General features: G+C 42.5%; 1 protein-coding gene across 2 annotated transcripts in view; it reads left to right on the forward strand.

Annotated features, from left to right (window-relative positions):
• Positions 1-16,306, forward strand: part of METTL25 (methyltransferase like 25) — a 171,136-nt gene that overhangs the window by 55,079 nt on the left and 99,751 nt on the right. For both annotated transcript variants that reach the window (XM_019514805.1, XM_019514806.1), the window contains 2 exons: positions 1,538-1,702; positions 10,779-10,879. In XM_019514805.1, coding sequence (XP_019370350.1) covers positions 1,538-1,702; positions 10,779-10,879 — 266 coding nt within the window. The remainder of the gene's footprint in view (positions 1-1,537; positions 1,703-10,778; positions 10,880-16,306) is intronic.

Raw genomic sequence — 16,306 nt, forward strand, 5'->3', positions numbered from 1 at the left:
GTATTCTGGCGTGGATGCTTTTCCCAAATGAGGTCTGCTCAGTCAAAGTTTGGAACTTGAATACTGGGCTTTGTCCAACTGAATTTGGAACTGATTTGGCCTTGAACAAGATTTTTTTTAAAAGGTAACGTGCAAGTAAGTAAAGAGGTGTGACTTTAGTGTGTTTATGGAGTACCTGAGCTAAAACTTGCAGCAGTTTCAAAAGAAGTAAACTGCATACATTTTTGATGATCTAAGTCTATGGGAATCTATAGAAATTGTCCTGTGTGCAAGTTACTGCAGGTATATATATTTCTAGGTCAGTGTTTTCAAATTTGCTTCTCACTTCCATGTCCTCAGGGAGAACAAGGTTTGATAGTAAGGAGGGAGCTGCAGGGGAAAGAAGTTGTCAGGGGGAGGGCAGAGGGCAAAGGGGCTATTTTTAACCCCCCTGATTTATCTTCCCTGCTGTAGCAGTATGAGGGGGACAAATTCAAGGCAAACCTCCAATAATTAGATTCTATACCTGGAAAATTATAACAAATTTATAAATTTTCTATATATAGAATCTAATTATTGGGGGGGGGAGAGTTGTCTTACAATCAGGTTCATCTTACATTTGAGTAAATGCAAAATTTGCCAATCTAGCACAGGAGAGACTTTTCAAAGTCGTTGATTACTAATAGGGCTGTCAAATGATTAAAAAAATTGATCTCAGTTAGGTGCATGATTAAAAAAATAAGTTGCAATTAATTGTGATTTTAATCACACAGCTAAAAACTCAAAATTATGTGCAGAAACACTCAAAATTATGCAAAATTATGCAGGTACTTTACATCGTTGGGGTGTGTGTGGGGAAGGGGAATTTGTGAATGTGTGGAGCTGTGAGTGTTTGTGTGGGGTTTGGAGCCCAGGGAGGGAGGTCCCCACATGCCCTGGCAGGATGCAGGGTACTATGAGTCAGGAGTGAGGGGCAGCAGCAGGGCTGGGGACGCTATGGCTTGGGAGTGAGGGACAGACCTACATACACACACACCACCCAGCAGGTAAGTCTGTGGGGGGGAAGGGGCAGGGGAGCAGATCAAGATCCCACAGTGAGGAAGGAGGTGGCAGGGGCTGAGGGCCCTTGATCTGCCCCCACTTGCCCCACCCCTCACTCCCTTCCCTCCTCCTCCACAGACTTACCTGCAGAGTACTGCTCTACATGGCACCAGCTGCATTCCTGGCCACAGGCAGGCTGTGGCTGCTTGTGCCTGTCTGTGTTTGTGTCTGTGCACGTGCCCCCCTCTTCCCACCCTCCCTGTGCTTCAGGCACCCGGAGCCCACTCCCAGGTTGCTCTGTGGCTCGTGCGCTGCCACCGCTGCCCCGCTAGATGGCCCGGAGGCGGTGGTGATTATTGTGGAGCAAATCCCAAACATGGGCTCCAAAGAAATGTGTGCAATTAACGTGTTAAAAAAATGAACACAAGAACCAATGAACACATTAATTGTATGCATTAACTGCGATTGACAGCCATAATTATTAATATGTCATTTTTTCCTTCTATTTTAAATACAGATGACTGCGAATTTTCCACTGTATTCTGTGAAAAGACTCAAAAGCTGGTCAACATGCAGGCCTTTGTCTTGGCTGCTAAATACCATTCTGCACCAGACCTTGAAGTGTGTACCCCATTAGAACAGATGCTTGAAGCACTAAATGGAAAGCAAGAAGGAAGATCTGGTATATTAGAATTTATTTTACATTTTAAAAAGTTTCAAATGCTATGGTGGCTAAGAATTGCTGAGTCTGTCATGCTTTTTCCTCCTAATTTCTAATTTTCTTCTATTATTAGTTGCTTACGTCACTTCAGATTTCTAAGATATTTTTTCTTACTGAAATTTGAGAAAAGGCATCACTGCATTCTGAACATCTGACACCATGTCTAGACCACAAACTGACTAGGTACGGCAGTGGTTGAGTGACAATTGGCATTGTCATTCAGTAGAATCAGTTAGTTCAGCGTGGACACCACAAAGATGTGACTACCTCCTCCAGCTGCTTCTGGTTGAAGGAGTTAGCATGTATAAAACAGTATGACACGTTTGAGGGTGCCACTGTCAAGAACAGTCAGCTTATGCACTAGACAGGATCATAAGATTCAAGTTTCGAAGGAACTAGAGGAGAAGGCAATCAGAGAGTGATTTGGTATGGTTCAGTACTTGGCCACTATCTAGTTCCAGTTCTCTCTTTTGTTTATAGAGCAGACAATTGTGCTTGTTTTCATGCTCTTGTTAATGATTCCACTCACAAAGCCACTTCACAAGGTGACTGCTTCACACTGTTGCCTTGTTTTGCTGCTTCAGATGAACAGCATCAAATAAGGATCCTGATTTTCATGAAGTGGATAAGATGCTGAATTTATTCAAGGATCTACTTCAGCTGATCCTGATGGGCCTAGATATGTATTCAGATGAAAATCCAGATGGAACAGAAAATAGCGTAAGTGGTTCAAAGAGTATTCTTCTCTTGGAGTAAATGCGGAACTAGGCTCTTTTGGACTAGAACTCTGTCAACTCATTCAGTACTCACCACAGTGGAGTCATCTTGGACTATAAGCAGGAATTTCAATCAATTTTAAGATTACTTTTCAGCATGAATAGTTGCATCTGCTTACACATTTTAATGTCATCTTGCTCATTTTGGAAGTACACATTTTCTTTGACTTCCCCTACAGGCACAGGGTCATTCTAACACTTTGGGCTGCATCCATAGGAAGGTGGATGTTTGGTTCCCCTGGGACAACGAGCAGTGGCACACCTCGTGCAGCTGCTAGTTATCCCTGGGAAACACCTGTGCCACACATGCTCTGGTGTGTGGCAGGTTACCTTGGGTAGGGTAGAGGAGGCTGGGACCAGCACTGGGCTGGCCCCAGCAACCTTATCTGGGGTCCTGGGGCCTCCTGGAGCTAGAGCAGCAGTGATCCTGCTGCTTGGAGCATGGCTGGTAGCTGGAGTGTGGCTCTGGCTGGCCAGGCTCTGGTTTTGAGCAGTGCACACTACCCCCGCTTTTTTTTTCCCACTGGTTATTTTGAGCCCTGGGCATGATCCCAAGTTTGGTGACCTTTTTCTTTTCTGCCAGGGGCAGGGGGTCAGACTAGATGGCCCACTGAGGTCTCTTCCAACCCCAGAATCTATGAAGCTATGATATCAAGGGGTCAAAAAAAACCCCCACTCCGTTGCTCCCTTGAAGTGCAGAGAACAGCTGAACGTGCAGTATATGGTGCCACAGATGTGTCTGCAACACCACATACCACACAGCCGTGGTTGTCTGGACATGGCCCTTGAGGAAAAATGCAAATGCTTTTTGCCTGTTCCTTTGATTAACAGGGATCCTGCCTTACTTCTAAATGTGGAGGGTGTTTGTATTTTAAAATTGTATTTGAACATTTGTGTTCTGAGACATGCTGGTTGATGACCTTGAGGTGGCCTCAAAATGCCATCTATATAAGGAAAATCTACTGCTGTAGCTAAATGCAAAATAAAGTCTTAACTTAAAATGAGTCTTCTAATTCATTTTCATGGGAGTATTCCCATGCTTGAGATTAGGCATGTGCTTAAATTCTGTGCTTTGTAGCAGGGCTTAAAGTAACTTGAAACCAATGATACTATTCTTGTGTTTCAAATTAAGCACATTTGCTCAGCTGGGTCCAGGCCTTAAAGACAGCAGTTACTACAAAAGCTTAAACCTTTCTGAACAAGTCTCCAAGGTGCCACCCTGCCCTATGCCTGATATCAGAAAAGGAGTGGATATTTTTGCCTCATTTTTGATTCTTGACTAAAGTCTGATTTGAAGAGTGTTGGTAAAAATCTGGAGTAGTTACATTTACTGCACTTATCTATATTGAATGAAAGCAGTCTCAAAGGTGACTTTTCTCTAATGGAATTACTTTTGTTGTAACAGATGACATAAGCATGCCTTTTTTCTTTACTTATTTTTGTCTGTTCTCACTTTCAACTGCTCTATCCACTCCATCTTTGAGACTCAGGATCTTGGAATCTATCACTTCTGACACCTTCATAAACACCTAACATTTGAGGTCTTTGCAGTCTTTCTTTAGATTTCTGATCTGGTTTGTCATCTATAGCATGTCTAAATTCTGCTTTCTCTTCTCTGTCCTAATTGATAGCACTGTGATATATGTTGGCCACGTCCTTTCCATTTACCGCTTGTGTCATTTCTCTCTGATCTCGTCATTCTTCACCTCTCCGGGGTAGCTAAAATGCTACATTTATTAAACAACATCTTATTCTCACCAATTCTCACACAATTCTCTTATTCTTAACAAAGGTAGTCACAGGATTACAGGGAACATCCACTTGTGAATTAGAAATTAGTTTAAAGCTAGAAGGCAAAGAATGAGTATAAATAGTCAGTTTTCAGGATACAAAGATGTAAATAGTGGGGTCGCCCAGGGTGGGATCTGTGTTGGGACCGATGCTATTTAATATATAAATGATCTGGAAAATGGGGTGAGTAGCGAAGTGGCTAAATTTGCAGATGACACAAAATTATTCAAAGTGTTATAAACAATGGGAGATTGTGAAGAGCTACAGAAGGATCTGGCACTATTGAGTGAATGGGCAACTAAATGTCAGATGAAATTCAATGTAGATAAGTGTAAAGTGATGCACATGGGCAAAAATAACCCAAATTATACTTACACTATGATGGGGTCTACCTTAGCTGTTACCACATAGGAAAGGGATCTTGGAGTCATTGTGGGCAGTTCACTAAAAACAGTTCAGTGCTCAACGGCCATCAAAAGGGCAAAGAAAATGTTAGGAATTATTAAGAAGGGAATTTAAAACAAAATTTACAATATTATTATGCCCCTTTATAAACCCATGGTGTGTCCACACCTTGAATACTGTGTCCAGTCCCTGTGCCCAAACCTCCAAAAAGGAGAGAGAAGAACTAGAGAAGATACAGAGAAGGGCAACAAGGATGACTGGCAATACGGAGGGTCTTCTGTATGAGGAGAGACTAAAGAGGCTAGGCTTATTCAGTTTAGAAAAGAGATGCTGAGGGGGAACATGAAAAGGATTACAAAATACTAAATGGTGAGGAGAAAGTAAATAGGGATTTATTATTTATTCTGTCTTACAATACAAGAACTAGGGAGTCATAACATGAAACTAGTAGGTAGTAAGTTTAAAGCTAAGAAAAGGAAGTTTGATTTCACACAGCGTGTAATTAAGGTGTGGAACTCTCTGCCACCCATTGTTGAAGCTGAAAGTTTAGCGAGATTCAAAAAGTGATTGGACAGATTCTTGGAGGAAAAGGGCATCAGTAACTACTGTGAATGACAGTTAGGTATACAGCCTCTGAATCAGAGCTTCCTGGACCTTTGCAGCTGGGTGCTGAAAGTGAGAGAGGAACAGTAGAAAACCCCAGTCACACCCAGTTTATCTTCCCTTTCAGCATCTGCTGTCTGTCACAGTGTGACACAGGATACTAGGCAAGATGGACCCATGGTCTGACCAAGTAAATGGCAATTCTTATGTTCTTATTCTTCTGATGCAACAAAAATGTCAGTTCTCCTTAAATGCCATTTCTAGCTTCTCTGTCTTCGTGTATGCAATTGAAGTACTTTGTTGCTATTTTATGAATACAGACAATTTGTTTGCTTGCATCTTGTCCATTTTTCTTTCTTTCTTTCTCTCTCTCTGACCTGTCTTAGCTTCTAAATTAGTGCTTCTATTGTCTACTTTGCCCATTCTTGACTTTAGCAGCTTTTTTGTGATTTCCAATAGCAATTATTTTCTGCTATGTATTAAACTTCTTCCTTCCTTCCTTAGGTCTGTACAAACTAATACCTACAATACAGGGAATGTGACCAAATAACTGGTTTCCGTGTACTGTAAATTAACTCCTTGATTGTAATAAAGTGCAGTTTTAGAAGAGAAACAAGAATTTTTGTGGGTGATACCTTTTATTTGACCAAGTAGTGCACAAGTGGGAAAGACTTAGATAAGCTTTTGAATGCATTCACGTGATGACCTAAAGAAGAATGCATTGCATCTGAAAGCTCTCTAAGTCTTTCCCAACCATGCACTTAGTCCAATAAAAGACATCACCCACAAAAGTCCTGGCCTCTTATTTACTTCTTGGACCATCATGGCTACTTCAGCGCTACCAAAAAATACAGGTTTAGAATTCATATAATGAAAAAATAAAAAGACAATATACTAAGTTTTTGTGCACTGAACCATTTTATTTTGTTTAACACCTTTGTATGGAACAGGGAAGTCAAACACATAAGGTTAGCAGGCTGGATGAGTAGTATACAGTTGGCCGATGGGCCAAATTGGGCCTAGAGATCAGGCCCAGGTGCTGGATCCAGTACCCAAGGCTGGTCTGGTGTGGGTGCCTGAGTGCTCTAGACCAGCCTTGTGTGGTGCATGCCACACACACACCAGACTCATCTCCACATGCCATGCATACCAGATCTGCTCCATGCACCACATGCCATGCATGCCATATTTGGCTTTGTGCCCCCATGCTGTGTGTGCCAGATCTGTCCCCATGACCCACATGCAATGCATGGGGCCAGCCTGGTGTGCTGTGCATGTAGGTCCAATCCAAGACCCATGAGCAGCACAGCAGCCCAGATGATGGGACTCCGTTTGTTGGATCCATGCCATGGACTATATATTTGGTATAAAGACTGTGTACAAGACTAGTATATAGTAAAGATATTTGGTATAAAGACTGTGTACAAGACTATATACAGTAAAGGTCTTTAACCTGAATGAATTGCCTGAAAGCTATCAAGCTAAGGCAAAGTACCAAATTTCCTATTTGAAATATGGAACTTTTCACTGTGTTATACTCACAATTTGTAAAATAGAACTTTCTTTAAATTTTAAATTGATTTTAGGCTTTCTGGACTCATTCCTCTATTTCCAAAAAAGATGCACATTCAATTAGGCTTTATAGATACAGGAAAACTATTGATAGAGCAATGTTTTCAAATGGCATAATTCCATTTCCTTTTTGGATACTCTCCATAATTTTCCTTGTTATAAGTAAAACATGCTTGCTACACTACACTCACAAATACTTGCAGAGTTCTCTGTCTCAGCATTGAAATAATTTTAAAATTCTATAATAAGAATGCACATAACAGTAGCTGCTCTTATGGTGGCTTATTTGTAAAGGAGCAAATGAAGTCATATAAACACTTGAAAATCTGGCCCCATGTTTCTTTTTTTAATGCAGCTACATATGGAGCTATACAGAGGAAGCCTGAATCAAGATCTATATTGTTTTCCATTGCTTCCCTACATTGCTTAATGTGGACCATAATGTATCATCAGATTCATTGGGCTGGACATGAAGAGAGGATGACAGTTAATGTCAAATAGGGAAACTCCTGTTAGAGGTTTAAGCATCTCTAAAAGGAAAAAGGGAGGTATGGTGGAGAAGCAGAGTTAGAGGTAACAGACTCCCAATCTTGCAAGTCTTTTAAGGATAAATTAGAGCTGAGTTAGTCAATATTAGCTATTTTTACCTGACTTGCTTCAAAATCTTTCCCCAGTTCTTTAGCAGGTAGTTATCAGCCAACAGGGGATCCTTGCAGCATTGTTACTACAGAAGCTGTGCCAACCAGCTGCAGGAGTAGCTAAATAAACATAGAGGCTAAGTACAGATGTTCAAAAAGCCCCTAGCAGAAGTGCTCTATCACACTTACTTAAGTGCTACAAATTAAAGCGTGAGCAAATTGAACAGACATTCACTGTTCAGTGGGGGAAAGGGGAAGGGCTTATAGCCTGTCCACACTGGCCATTGAAGGCACTCCCATATGCTTCCCAGGAGGCTGCCTGAGTGTTCCCCCTCAGCCCCACCCTGTCCCTCCAGCTGGTGACCGCGGAGAGACCCCAGACACCTTTCCTATAGCCCTTCTGCCCGGGCTGCACTGCTGCAGCACCTTGTTGAAAATCTGTGGTTCTGTGGTAGAGCAGCCATTCCAGTGCACACTGAAAAAAATAGCATCCAGTCACGTGTTAGTATGTTCTAAGTAGAATGCTTTTCAGCATAAATCAATCTTAAAATGTCTTAAGGAATGGAGATCGCATCTCTTGATTTCTTGAAGTAGCTCAAATTAATATTTTTATTGTCTAATATTTTAAAAGTACAGTGACTTAATTTAACAGAGTAATTAAAAATGGGGAAACTAGCACTTTGGAATGCAATAATTATTTAAAAATAGAATTACTAAAATCCTTGTTGAGGAATTAAAAAATTCTGTACAGGTTCCCTCAAACTTTGCAGTTTCCTCTGGCTGCAGATATATTTTCTTTCATTACATTTCAGTATATCAGGTGGTTATCACAGTATGCATGCAAAGTGAAAAAAATCCCTTTGTCACATGAAATCCTAAGAAAAATTCCAGAAACATTAAAAAGATAAATTGTTCCTATATTTTTCTCATTTTTCCCTGTTTTTATTTCTTGTTCTGGGATACATGCTGATGAATAAGCAAAGAGGTTGTTCTGGGGAAAAGTGGAAAGGGTGAATATAAAGACAAATATAAACCATTAGTAGCTATGGTGATAACCACTTTATATATGTAGCTACAAAGAGACTGCAATCTTTGGATGAGAAACTTGACTTTTGTCAATTGACTTTGCTCCTGGATCTGGCCCTTAGCTTTTAGATTCTAAAATTTAGAAGTACTTTAATCCAGCTTAAGTATTAGTGTCTCAGGCTGCTCTTACTTGACATCTGACATGACCAGGGTTTGAAGTTCACTATGTTTAAGTGCTTGGCCTGGCATTTGGTGCATAGTTTATAATGATAGTGCACCTTTTGAGACCATATTTGCCCTTAGGAAAACATACCTTGTAGTAGATGCACATTTTATCTGAACAGGACAATAGAAAATATCTGAGAAAAATTGTTTTTCAGATGGAACAAAAAAGAAAAAAAATCTGATAAACAAAGACCAGAATATTTAGATTCTGTAATTTTTTTTCCTATCTGTCTATTCAGACCCTATTTTGACTGAAGATACAGGAAAGTTGTGAGGTCTCATCATGAAGTGTGAGGTGAAACCAGCACCATACTTTGAGAGGAGAAAAACTAAAAAGTCATGGGGGGGAGAAACCCTTCAATTTTACATTACGAGGTTGCAATTTAGAATGTTATTTATTTTTAGGAAAATCTGGAGACCTTAAGTATTTTTACTTTTAATGAAAACCTTTAAAAGTTATCTCAATGCACTAGCAGTGAAATGACAAACACTTGTTTCTCCTATATACTTTTGTTTATTACTAATAAAGTGTATTATTTTGTTCAGTTGATAGAATCTATATTTGATTCTAAGTACTGTCATCACAATTTATGGTAAAGAACCAGATGTTTAAAAAGTACAGGGATTCTGTGTATTTGGAGAGAAATAGGGAAGACTAAATTCTCATGAGCTCGGTTCAATTGCCCACTCTCTTTTAAATAAGTAACACTTTTGGCATTATTCCTAGTGTGATCTGATTAAGCAATGAACATAGTTACTGTTTAATGATCAGTTTCTGGACAGATGAATGTAGAAATGCAGGAAAGAGGAAAATGTATTAATCTGCTTAGTTATGCAGAAAAGTGCCTTAAGTGTTCTGTTTTCTGTAAGCATGCTCATTAGTAAGGGCCCAGCTCTGCGACTTATAGTCAGCATACAGAAGTTGTCCCATTGATTTCAATGTCATGTTCACTTTCCACTCACAGGGAAGTTCTCCTTTCCCATAGAAGGGAGCATCAGTTTTCCCTTTCCCCATGATGTCTACCTCCTGCAAAGACCATTTAGTTTTTGAATCTGGGGAACTACGATATGAAGATGTGCTGTAAGCATGCTGTTCTCTCTAGCCCACTCAAGCAAGCAGTAACAGAGCCTTGACTGTCTCCTGTCAATACATGAATACCATAGCTGAGGGTAGTAATTTTCAGCTAGTAGAGAATTTTTAGACCCTGGAGCAGAAGAGAAGCATGGAAAGAATTGTGCTTCTCTGCCTAAATTTCCCCAGAGTCACTGATAATGATTGCTTGAAGCGTATCCATTTGAGAACATGAGCAAAGATGCAGAATCAGCAATGTAATCTTCCCTCTAAAACAAAATTAGCAATCTGCACTGTGAGCCTGCCTTAATAATTCACATAAGTATGCATTTCTAGAATATAGTTCTAGAAAATTACATGGAAAAATATATTTTTTCCTAAGGGATGCAGAAAAGAAAACTTTTATATTTTCCGTTCTTAATCATGCTAGGTATTGTGTTACACAGTAAAACCTCGTGAATCTGGATCTCAGAAATCTGGCATTCTCAGAAATCTGGCCCTGGAGTGGCTGCTCTGGGACTGGCTGCTGCTCCCCCCCACATCCCCTGAATGCCCAGGGGAAAGCTTGCATGTGGTGGCTGCCACTACCATTAACCACCTTGCGCTGCACACGGCTGCTCCAGAACCGCCTGCCGCTACCCCTTCTCCTCCCCTCCCCGCCTTCCGCTCCATGACTGGCCGCTGCTCAGATTTTAAAAATCTGGCCTTTTCAGATATTTGGCAGGTACTCAGTCCCAAGCATGCCAGATTCACGAGGTTACACTAATGCTAGTGGTATTTTTTATAAGACTTAGCAAAATACTACTACTTGGATTAAAGTAGTATTTTATATCTTTTAATTTCTTAGTAATAAGAAACCCTAGTGCCAAAAAGTTCAAACATCCTTAATCGTATTAACATTTGTTTTTTCTTTTTTTAATCTGACACAGAGATGAAAACAGATGAATTTATGAATGATAAGAAATCTCATGAAGTTCAGGTGATGTCACAGTTAGTAGACAGTATTGCAGATTTTTATGGCATCAAGCAGGTAAGTGTTTTCTTTGTAGTAATTCAATAAATATTTTATAGTAATTCTTCTCCTGTTTACCATCTTATTTGAAGTCCATATTTTGACATAACCAAAATTGGCATTAATGATTTCATTTTAATAATAAGGACCAGCTCTTAGAGCAAAGCTGAATGACCGTTTACCTACCAGGTCTTCAAGTTCGGGGAAGTACTGTCTTTCTCTCAACTCATTATGACAATTATTCATCTTCAAAAGATTTTTAAAAAATAGAGAAATCTCTTATTTGTAGATCAGTTAAAAAGCTGAACTGTGTTTTGCTATTAGGATTGTGTGAAGCTTTGGGTGCTTATTCGATTCAGACAAGATTTGGCCAGTTTCGGCGGCAGAATCTGAATCAAATCAGGAGACCAATAAAAAGGTCTGAATTGATTCGAAGCTCTCTGAATCAATTCGGAAAAGATTTGTAGAGCTTTGGAGGCTTGCACAGTCCCCACTCGCTGCCACAGGGAACTGGAACCCGCGCTCACCGGCTGGACCCCTCATTCACCAGCTGCTGCCAGATGGGGAGGCAATCCCTGCTGCCCCCCACTGCCCCGTGCTGCATGGGGAGCTCTGCCACGAGCCCCCATTCCCCACCTGCTCTCCCAGCCCCTCCCCCATGGCTGCCCTGCCCCGCACCAGTGTCCTGGTTCTTTAAAAAAAAAAAAAGAAGGAAAAAAAAGCCCCGCACTCACTGGCTGCTGCAGCAGTTGTTAAGGCTTCTGGGGGCTCGTGGCAGAGACCCCCATGCAGGATGGAGCAGTGCAGGGCAGTGTGGATCGCCTCCCTACCTGGCAGCAGCCAGTGAGTATGGGGCTTTTATTTTTTTAAAGTGCCAGGATGCTGGGGCTGGGAGAGCAGGCAGGGGATGGGACCTGTTTGATTCGGGGATTCAGCGTTGGCTGAATCCCCGAATCAAATTGGGCCGAATCGATTCAGGACAGTGATTCGAATCACCAAATTGATTTTTTGGCAACTGTGTGGGTTTTAAATTTGCTTTTTTTTATTAGTCTTCTACCCATGGCAGAAGAGCATAGCCTGAGTTTGCATGTACCTGTCCAAAGTAAAAATGGAGGTAATGGAGGGCCCCCCTATCTTTAAGTGTTTAGAGGACTTGCCCAAGAAGTGGAAGATTTGGGACTCCCTATCATTCAGAGGGCCTTTGAACCTACAGCTCCCATTTCCTAGTTAAATGCTCTAATAATGAGGCTATGGGTTATGCATTTCCCCAAGCATGCTGCAGTCCTCCATTCACTGGGCAGCCAAGAGAAGAAGATTAGCGGGGAGGAGAGCAAGCCAGAGGGATGAGATGGAAGAAATGGGCTTTGGGTTCTGGGTCCTGCCCTGTGAGTCCACAATAGTTTTTCTGCACCTTGCATTTCATATTATTTGGATAATATGGATAAACAGTAGCTGGCATAATTAGAGGCAGGAGCCAGAGACAGGACCCAGTACAGAACGTTGAACTTGCACAGCTAAAGGCCAATTATGTGAATAAAAGTGAAGTAAGATTTAGCCTTTTTTGGAATATACTCTTATCTGAAAGTGATATAAGCAATCAGTGCTCCTTAAGTAGGTGGTCCTGTCAGCACAGTTGTATTAGGAGCACAGAAACTGACTAGCTCCCTTCATTTGTACTGGTTCTGATATTGACTATCAGGGCTGCTATTAGGACTTTTTTAAAATGAAACACTTCAATGAGTATTTCATGAGGCAGTGTTTAGGGCAGTTGAAAATTGGATAACAACTTTTCAGTTGCCTTCCCCATATGGACTTCAGGGGCCAGATTCTATTCTATCTATTGGGCATTTAAGCAGACTAAGGCATCTAAATGATTCTGTTCCACCAAGTTTGAAGCCTAGAAAATCTATTAAAATAAAGTATCTGCTGTATCACACTGTCATCTTACCCTTAGGGTTAAGTCACAAACAAGAGCCAGGGAGAAGGAGGACACACCCATCTTTTGCATGAATGATTTTTATGGGATTCAAGCAGGGGAGGATTGATCCCTAAGTCTTTTTATACACATCAAAAATGGAATAGATGCTGGCCCTGAGTGTTTACAAATATATGCATATATGTAGGCCAGGATTCAAACTGTATGAGTATGTACCTTGGTTTTAGGCATTGCCTTGGAGGTATGCCCCAGGTGGGTGATTTAGAATGACCTGCTTAGGCACCAAGTAGTTCTTTAGATTTACCTAAGAACAATTCTGTTCTACCCTGCTTGATTGCCTGAAATGTATTAATTTATTAATGCGTGTTCTTATCCTACCCTTAAAATTGAGTCACACAAAAGCAGCAAAGAGGAGGAAGACCCACCCATTTCAGTATTACCTTTTTTCAGAACATGAGGAGCAGCAGGCACCTCCAGAAGGCAATTCAGAATGCCTGGCAGAGCTTAGAGCAGTACTTTTCCCAGAATGCAACCCTGGTGTGCCTTGAGATCTTTTCAAGGGTGCTGCACGGTGTCAGGAAGTGTTAGCACTGTTAAGTGTGCAAACATGTTTTGCAAGATAAACCTAGCATTTTCAGTGTCAAAAACACTCCCTTCTGCTATGGTTTTTCTGGAATCTTTGTAGCAGAAGAATTGCTCTATTATTTTTCTGTAGTGAAAAAACAAGTGAAAACTAAGAACTTACATTTTTTGAGGTGTGCCTTAAATCTAACAAGGTTGAGAACCACTTGTTTAGAGGTAGCTGGTAAAACATAGGAGTGTGTCTGAAATCCTGTCCTTCCCAGGATCTTTAGTCAGGTGCCTAACTCAGGTTGTCCATTAAACATTTCCATTCACAGTGCCTACAACCAGTTTTTAGGATAGCCACATAGTGGGTTCCTTTAGATTTGTAACCTCTATTCCTTCTTTCCTATGTGCTGAAATTCAGAGCACCAGATGGTGATGCTCTGATGGTAAATCTTTTTGCTAGGCTCTCTTTTTACATAAAGAGATAGATAGACTGGAGTGATCTTTTGTTGATATCACAACTGTCTCCCTCCACAATTATTGATATTAGAGATTCTGAAATGCAAGATTTCCCTGTGGGTGGCATGTTGACCTGAAAGCTGATATTCTTACTTAATTACATGAAAAAATTCCTTTCCAATCTTTGGACACATCTAGTAAAAGGCCTACTTGTTTTGTAAGGTTCCTACCAGGTCATCCTTAGTGAGCATCAGTTTAGAAAAAGTCTCACTTAAATTAGAAATATAGAAAAAATGTAGTGTTTTATACAATATAGAGACTGAGTATATGGATTTCTCTGAATACTGTTCTGGATATAAAATATCCAGACATATGAAACTACATTTGAGGGAAGTGGTACTGGTAGTTGGGTGTGCACCATGAGAGTGTCTGGTCCTGGAGTGTCTTTGTGTTTTCCTGGGTTTGCAGCATTCATGTGGGTAGGGTGTACTTGAGTGTCTGGGCCAGGGCATGGCACCATACTAAGGGGTCTTAGTTCAACAGCTGTGAATCATGTGCTGAGAAAGTGTAGTATCCTATTCATAAGGCTCTCATTTTTGAGGCTGGAGATTCATTATCTTATTGTAGCTCTTGTGGAGGGTCATGGTCTAGGAGAATAAAGCATTGTATCACATACCATGGTAGAATCCCATAAAGCGCTTTCAAAATAGAAGTTGAAACCTCAACTATGACTGTATTCTATGAGAAACCAGTTCAGAGAACAGAGTACTGGAGAAATGTCTTCTTGGCAGCTGATGTTGCCAGTTAAGTGAGCTGTTAGATTTTGGCAATCCTTTTAAGATACTGTACATGTACATGTTTTCAAATAGTTAGGACTAGCAGCCAGTATGTCAAAGATCAGGACCATCAGCCAGATGAGGCCCATGTAGCCATTCCTTCCAGCCTGGAGGGCTCCTGGTGAGCCAGGGAATTCAGGAGTGGGTTTTACTGCAGAATCCTGCCCCTGCCCCACAACAGCCTGGAGCCTGCATCCTGTGGCAACTCCCCACCAACAGCACAGAGCTCCAGCCCTGCCCCATGCCCACTCCAGACTCACTCCGGCGGAAGAGGATCAGCTGGAACCTGGGCACAGCCCCAACCCAGCCAAACCTGTGCCTGCTCCACACTGCCCACCTCTGGCACATCCTGCCACCCCCTGGGTACTCAGTAGGGCTGAGACGGTTTCACAGCTGGACTCCCTTTTTAGGCAACCCATGCAGCAGCAGCTTCTTCCGTCTGTTGCCACCACTGGCCCCAGCCTTGTGGTATTGGCAGGGACTGGCACTACAGACCCGACTCTGCGCACTTTGCACCTGCTCCAATCTCGCCTGCCCAGGCTCGGCAGCAGCAGCATGAGACAGAAACTGTTGCTCAGCACAGTGGGGAAAAGCATCCCCTCCCCCTCGCCGCTGCTAACTGTTCCTGCTGCAGCCACTTGGAGCTCCTGCTGGGCTGCCCTGCATCTACGGCGCTATCACTACTGCTTCTGGGCTGCCCACAGGGAAGCCCAGTGCAGGCTCTGGGCAGCTGCAGCAGGAATGGCCAGCAGCGGCGAGGCAGAGGGGCTGCTTTCCCCTGTGCTGTGCAACAGCTTCTGTCCCGCAACACTGCTACTGGGCCTGGGCGGGTGAGCCCAGAGCACGTGCAGGATGTATGGGCTTGCAGTTGTGCAGTACGGGTCCCCACTGGTACCGCAGGGCTGAGGCCAGCAGTAGCAACAGCTGGAAAGAACCACTGCCACTTGGGCTGCAGCTGTGGAGCTTCCCCAGCCCCACTGTGTGCCCAGGGGGCAGCACGACGCACCATGGATAGACAGTGCCTAGGCCACACAGGACTGAGGGACCCACCTCTTGTGGCAGGAAGCCACCTCTGTTTCTCCCCAAAATCTCTGCCCTGTGACAATTTGATTAGGATGGGCCCAGCAGAGGAGACACACGTTTACCCTATCTCTTTAGGTAACCTGAGCTGGCTACATTCCTGAGGGAGGGGGGAAACCTGCTCCCTCTGCCTATGTGACTGGTATCAGCTACCTGGGTGAGGGGCTTCTACCTGGTGGGCTAGAGTCTGCCCAGCAACTAGTGATGTATTTCAAATTGGTTGGGCAACAGCCAACAGGTGCTGGCCTCCATTAGACCAGGTGAACGAGGTCACATGGGCTTTATAAGTTAAGACTGCCCAGGAGGAGGGGGCAGCAGCCATGCAGGGGACTCGGATTTAGAGAGGAGTTTTACCATCTGAAACTGGCTTTCTCCCCCATAACTCATGAGCTAGGAACGGCCTGCCTCCAGAGGGAATCTCCAACAGCCTCTGGATGATGCTTGTGAGTAAGCTACTCAAGATCTGGTTAGATATATAGCTGGCAGTAACTCAGATGCATGATCAAAAGGCTTCCTCAGCCAGACTGTTTTGCTGTATGGGATTTCTATGATATTGCTCTATCTTGT

Source organism: Gavialis gangeticus, unplaced genomic scaffold, assembly GCF_001723915.1.
Source record: "Gavialis gangeticus isolate Ggan-Ray unplaced genomic scaffold, GavGan_comp1, whole genome shotgun sequence".
NCBI lineage: Eukaryota > Metazoa > Chordata > Crocodylia > Gavialidae > Gavialis > Gavialis gangeticus.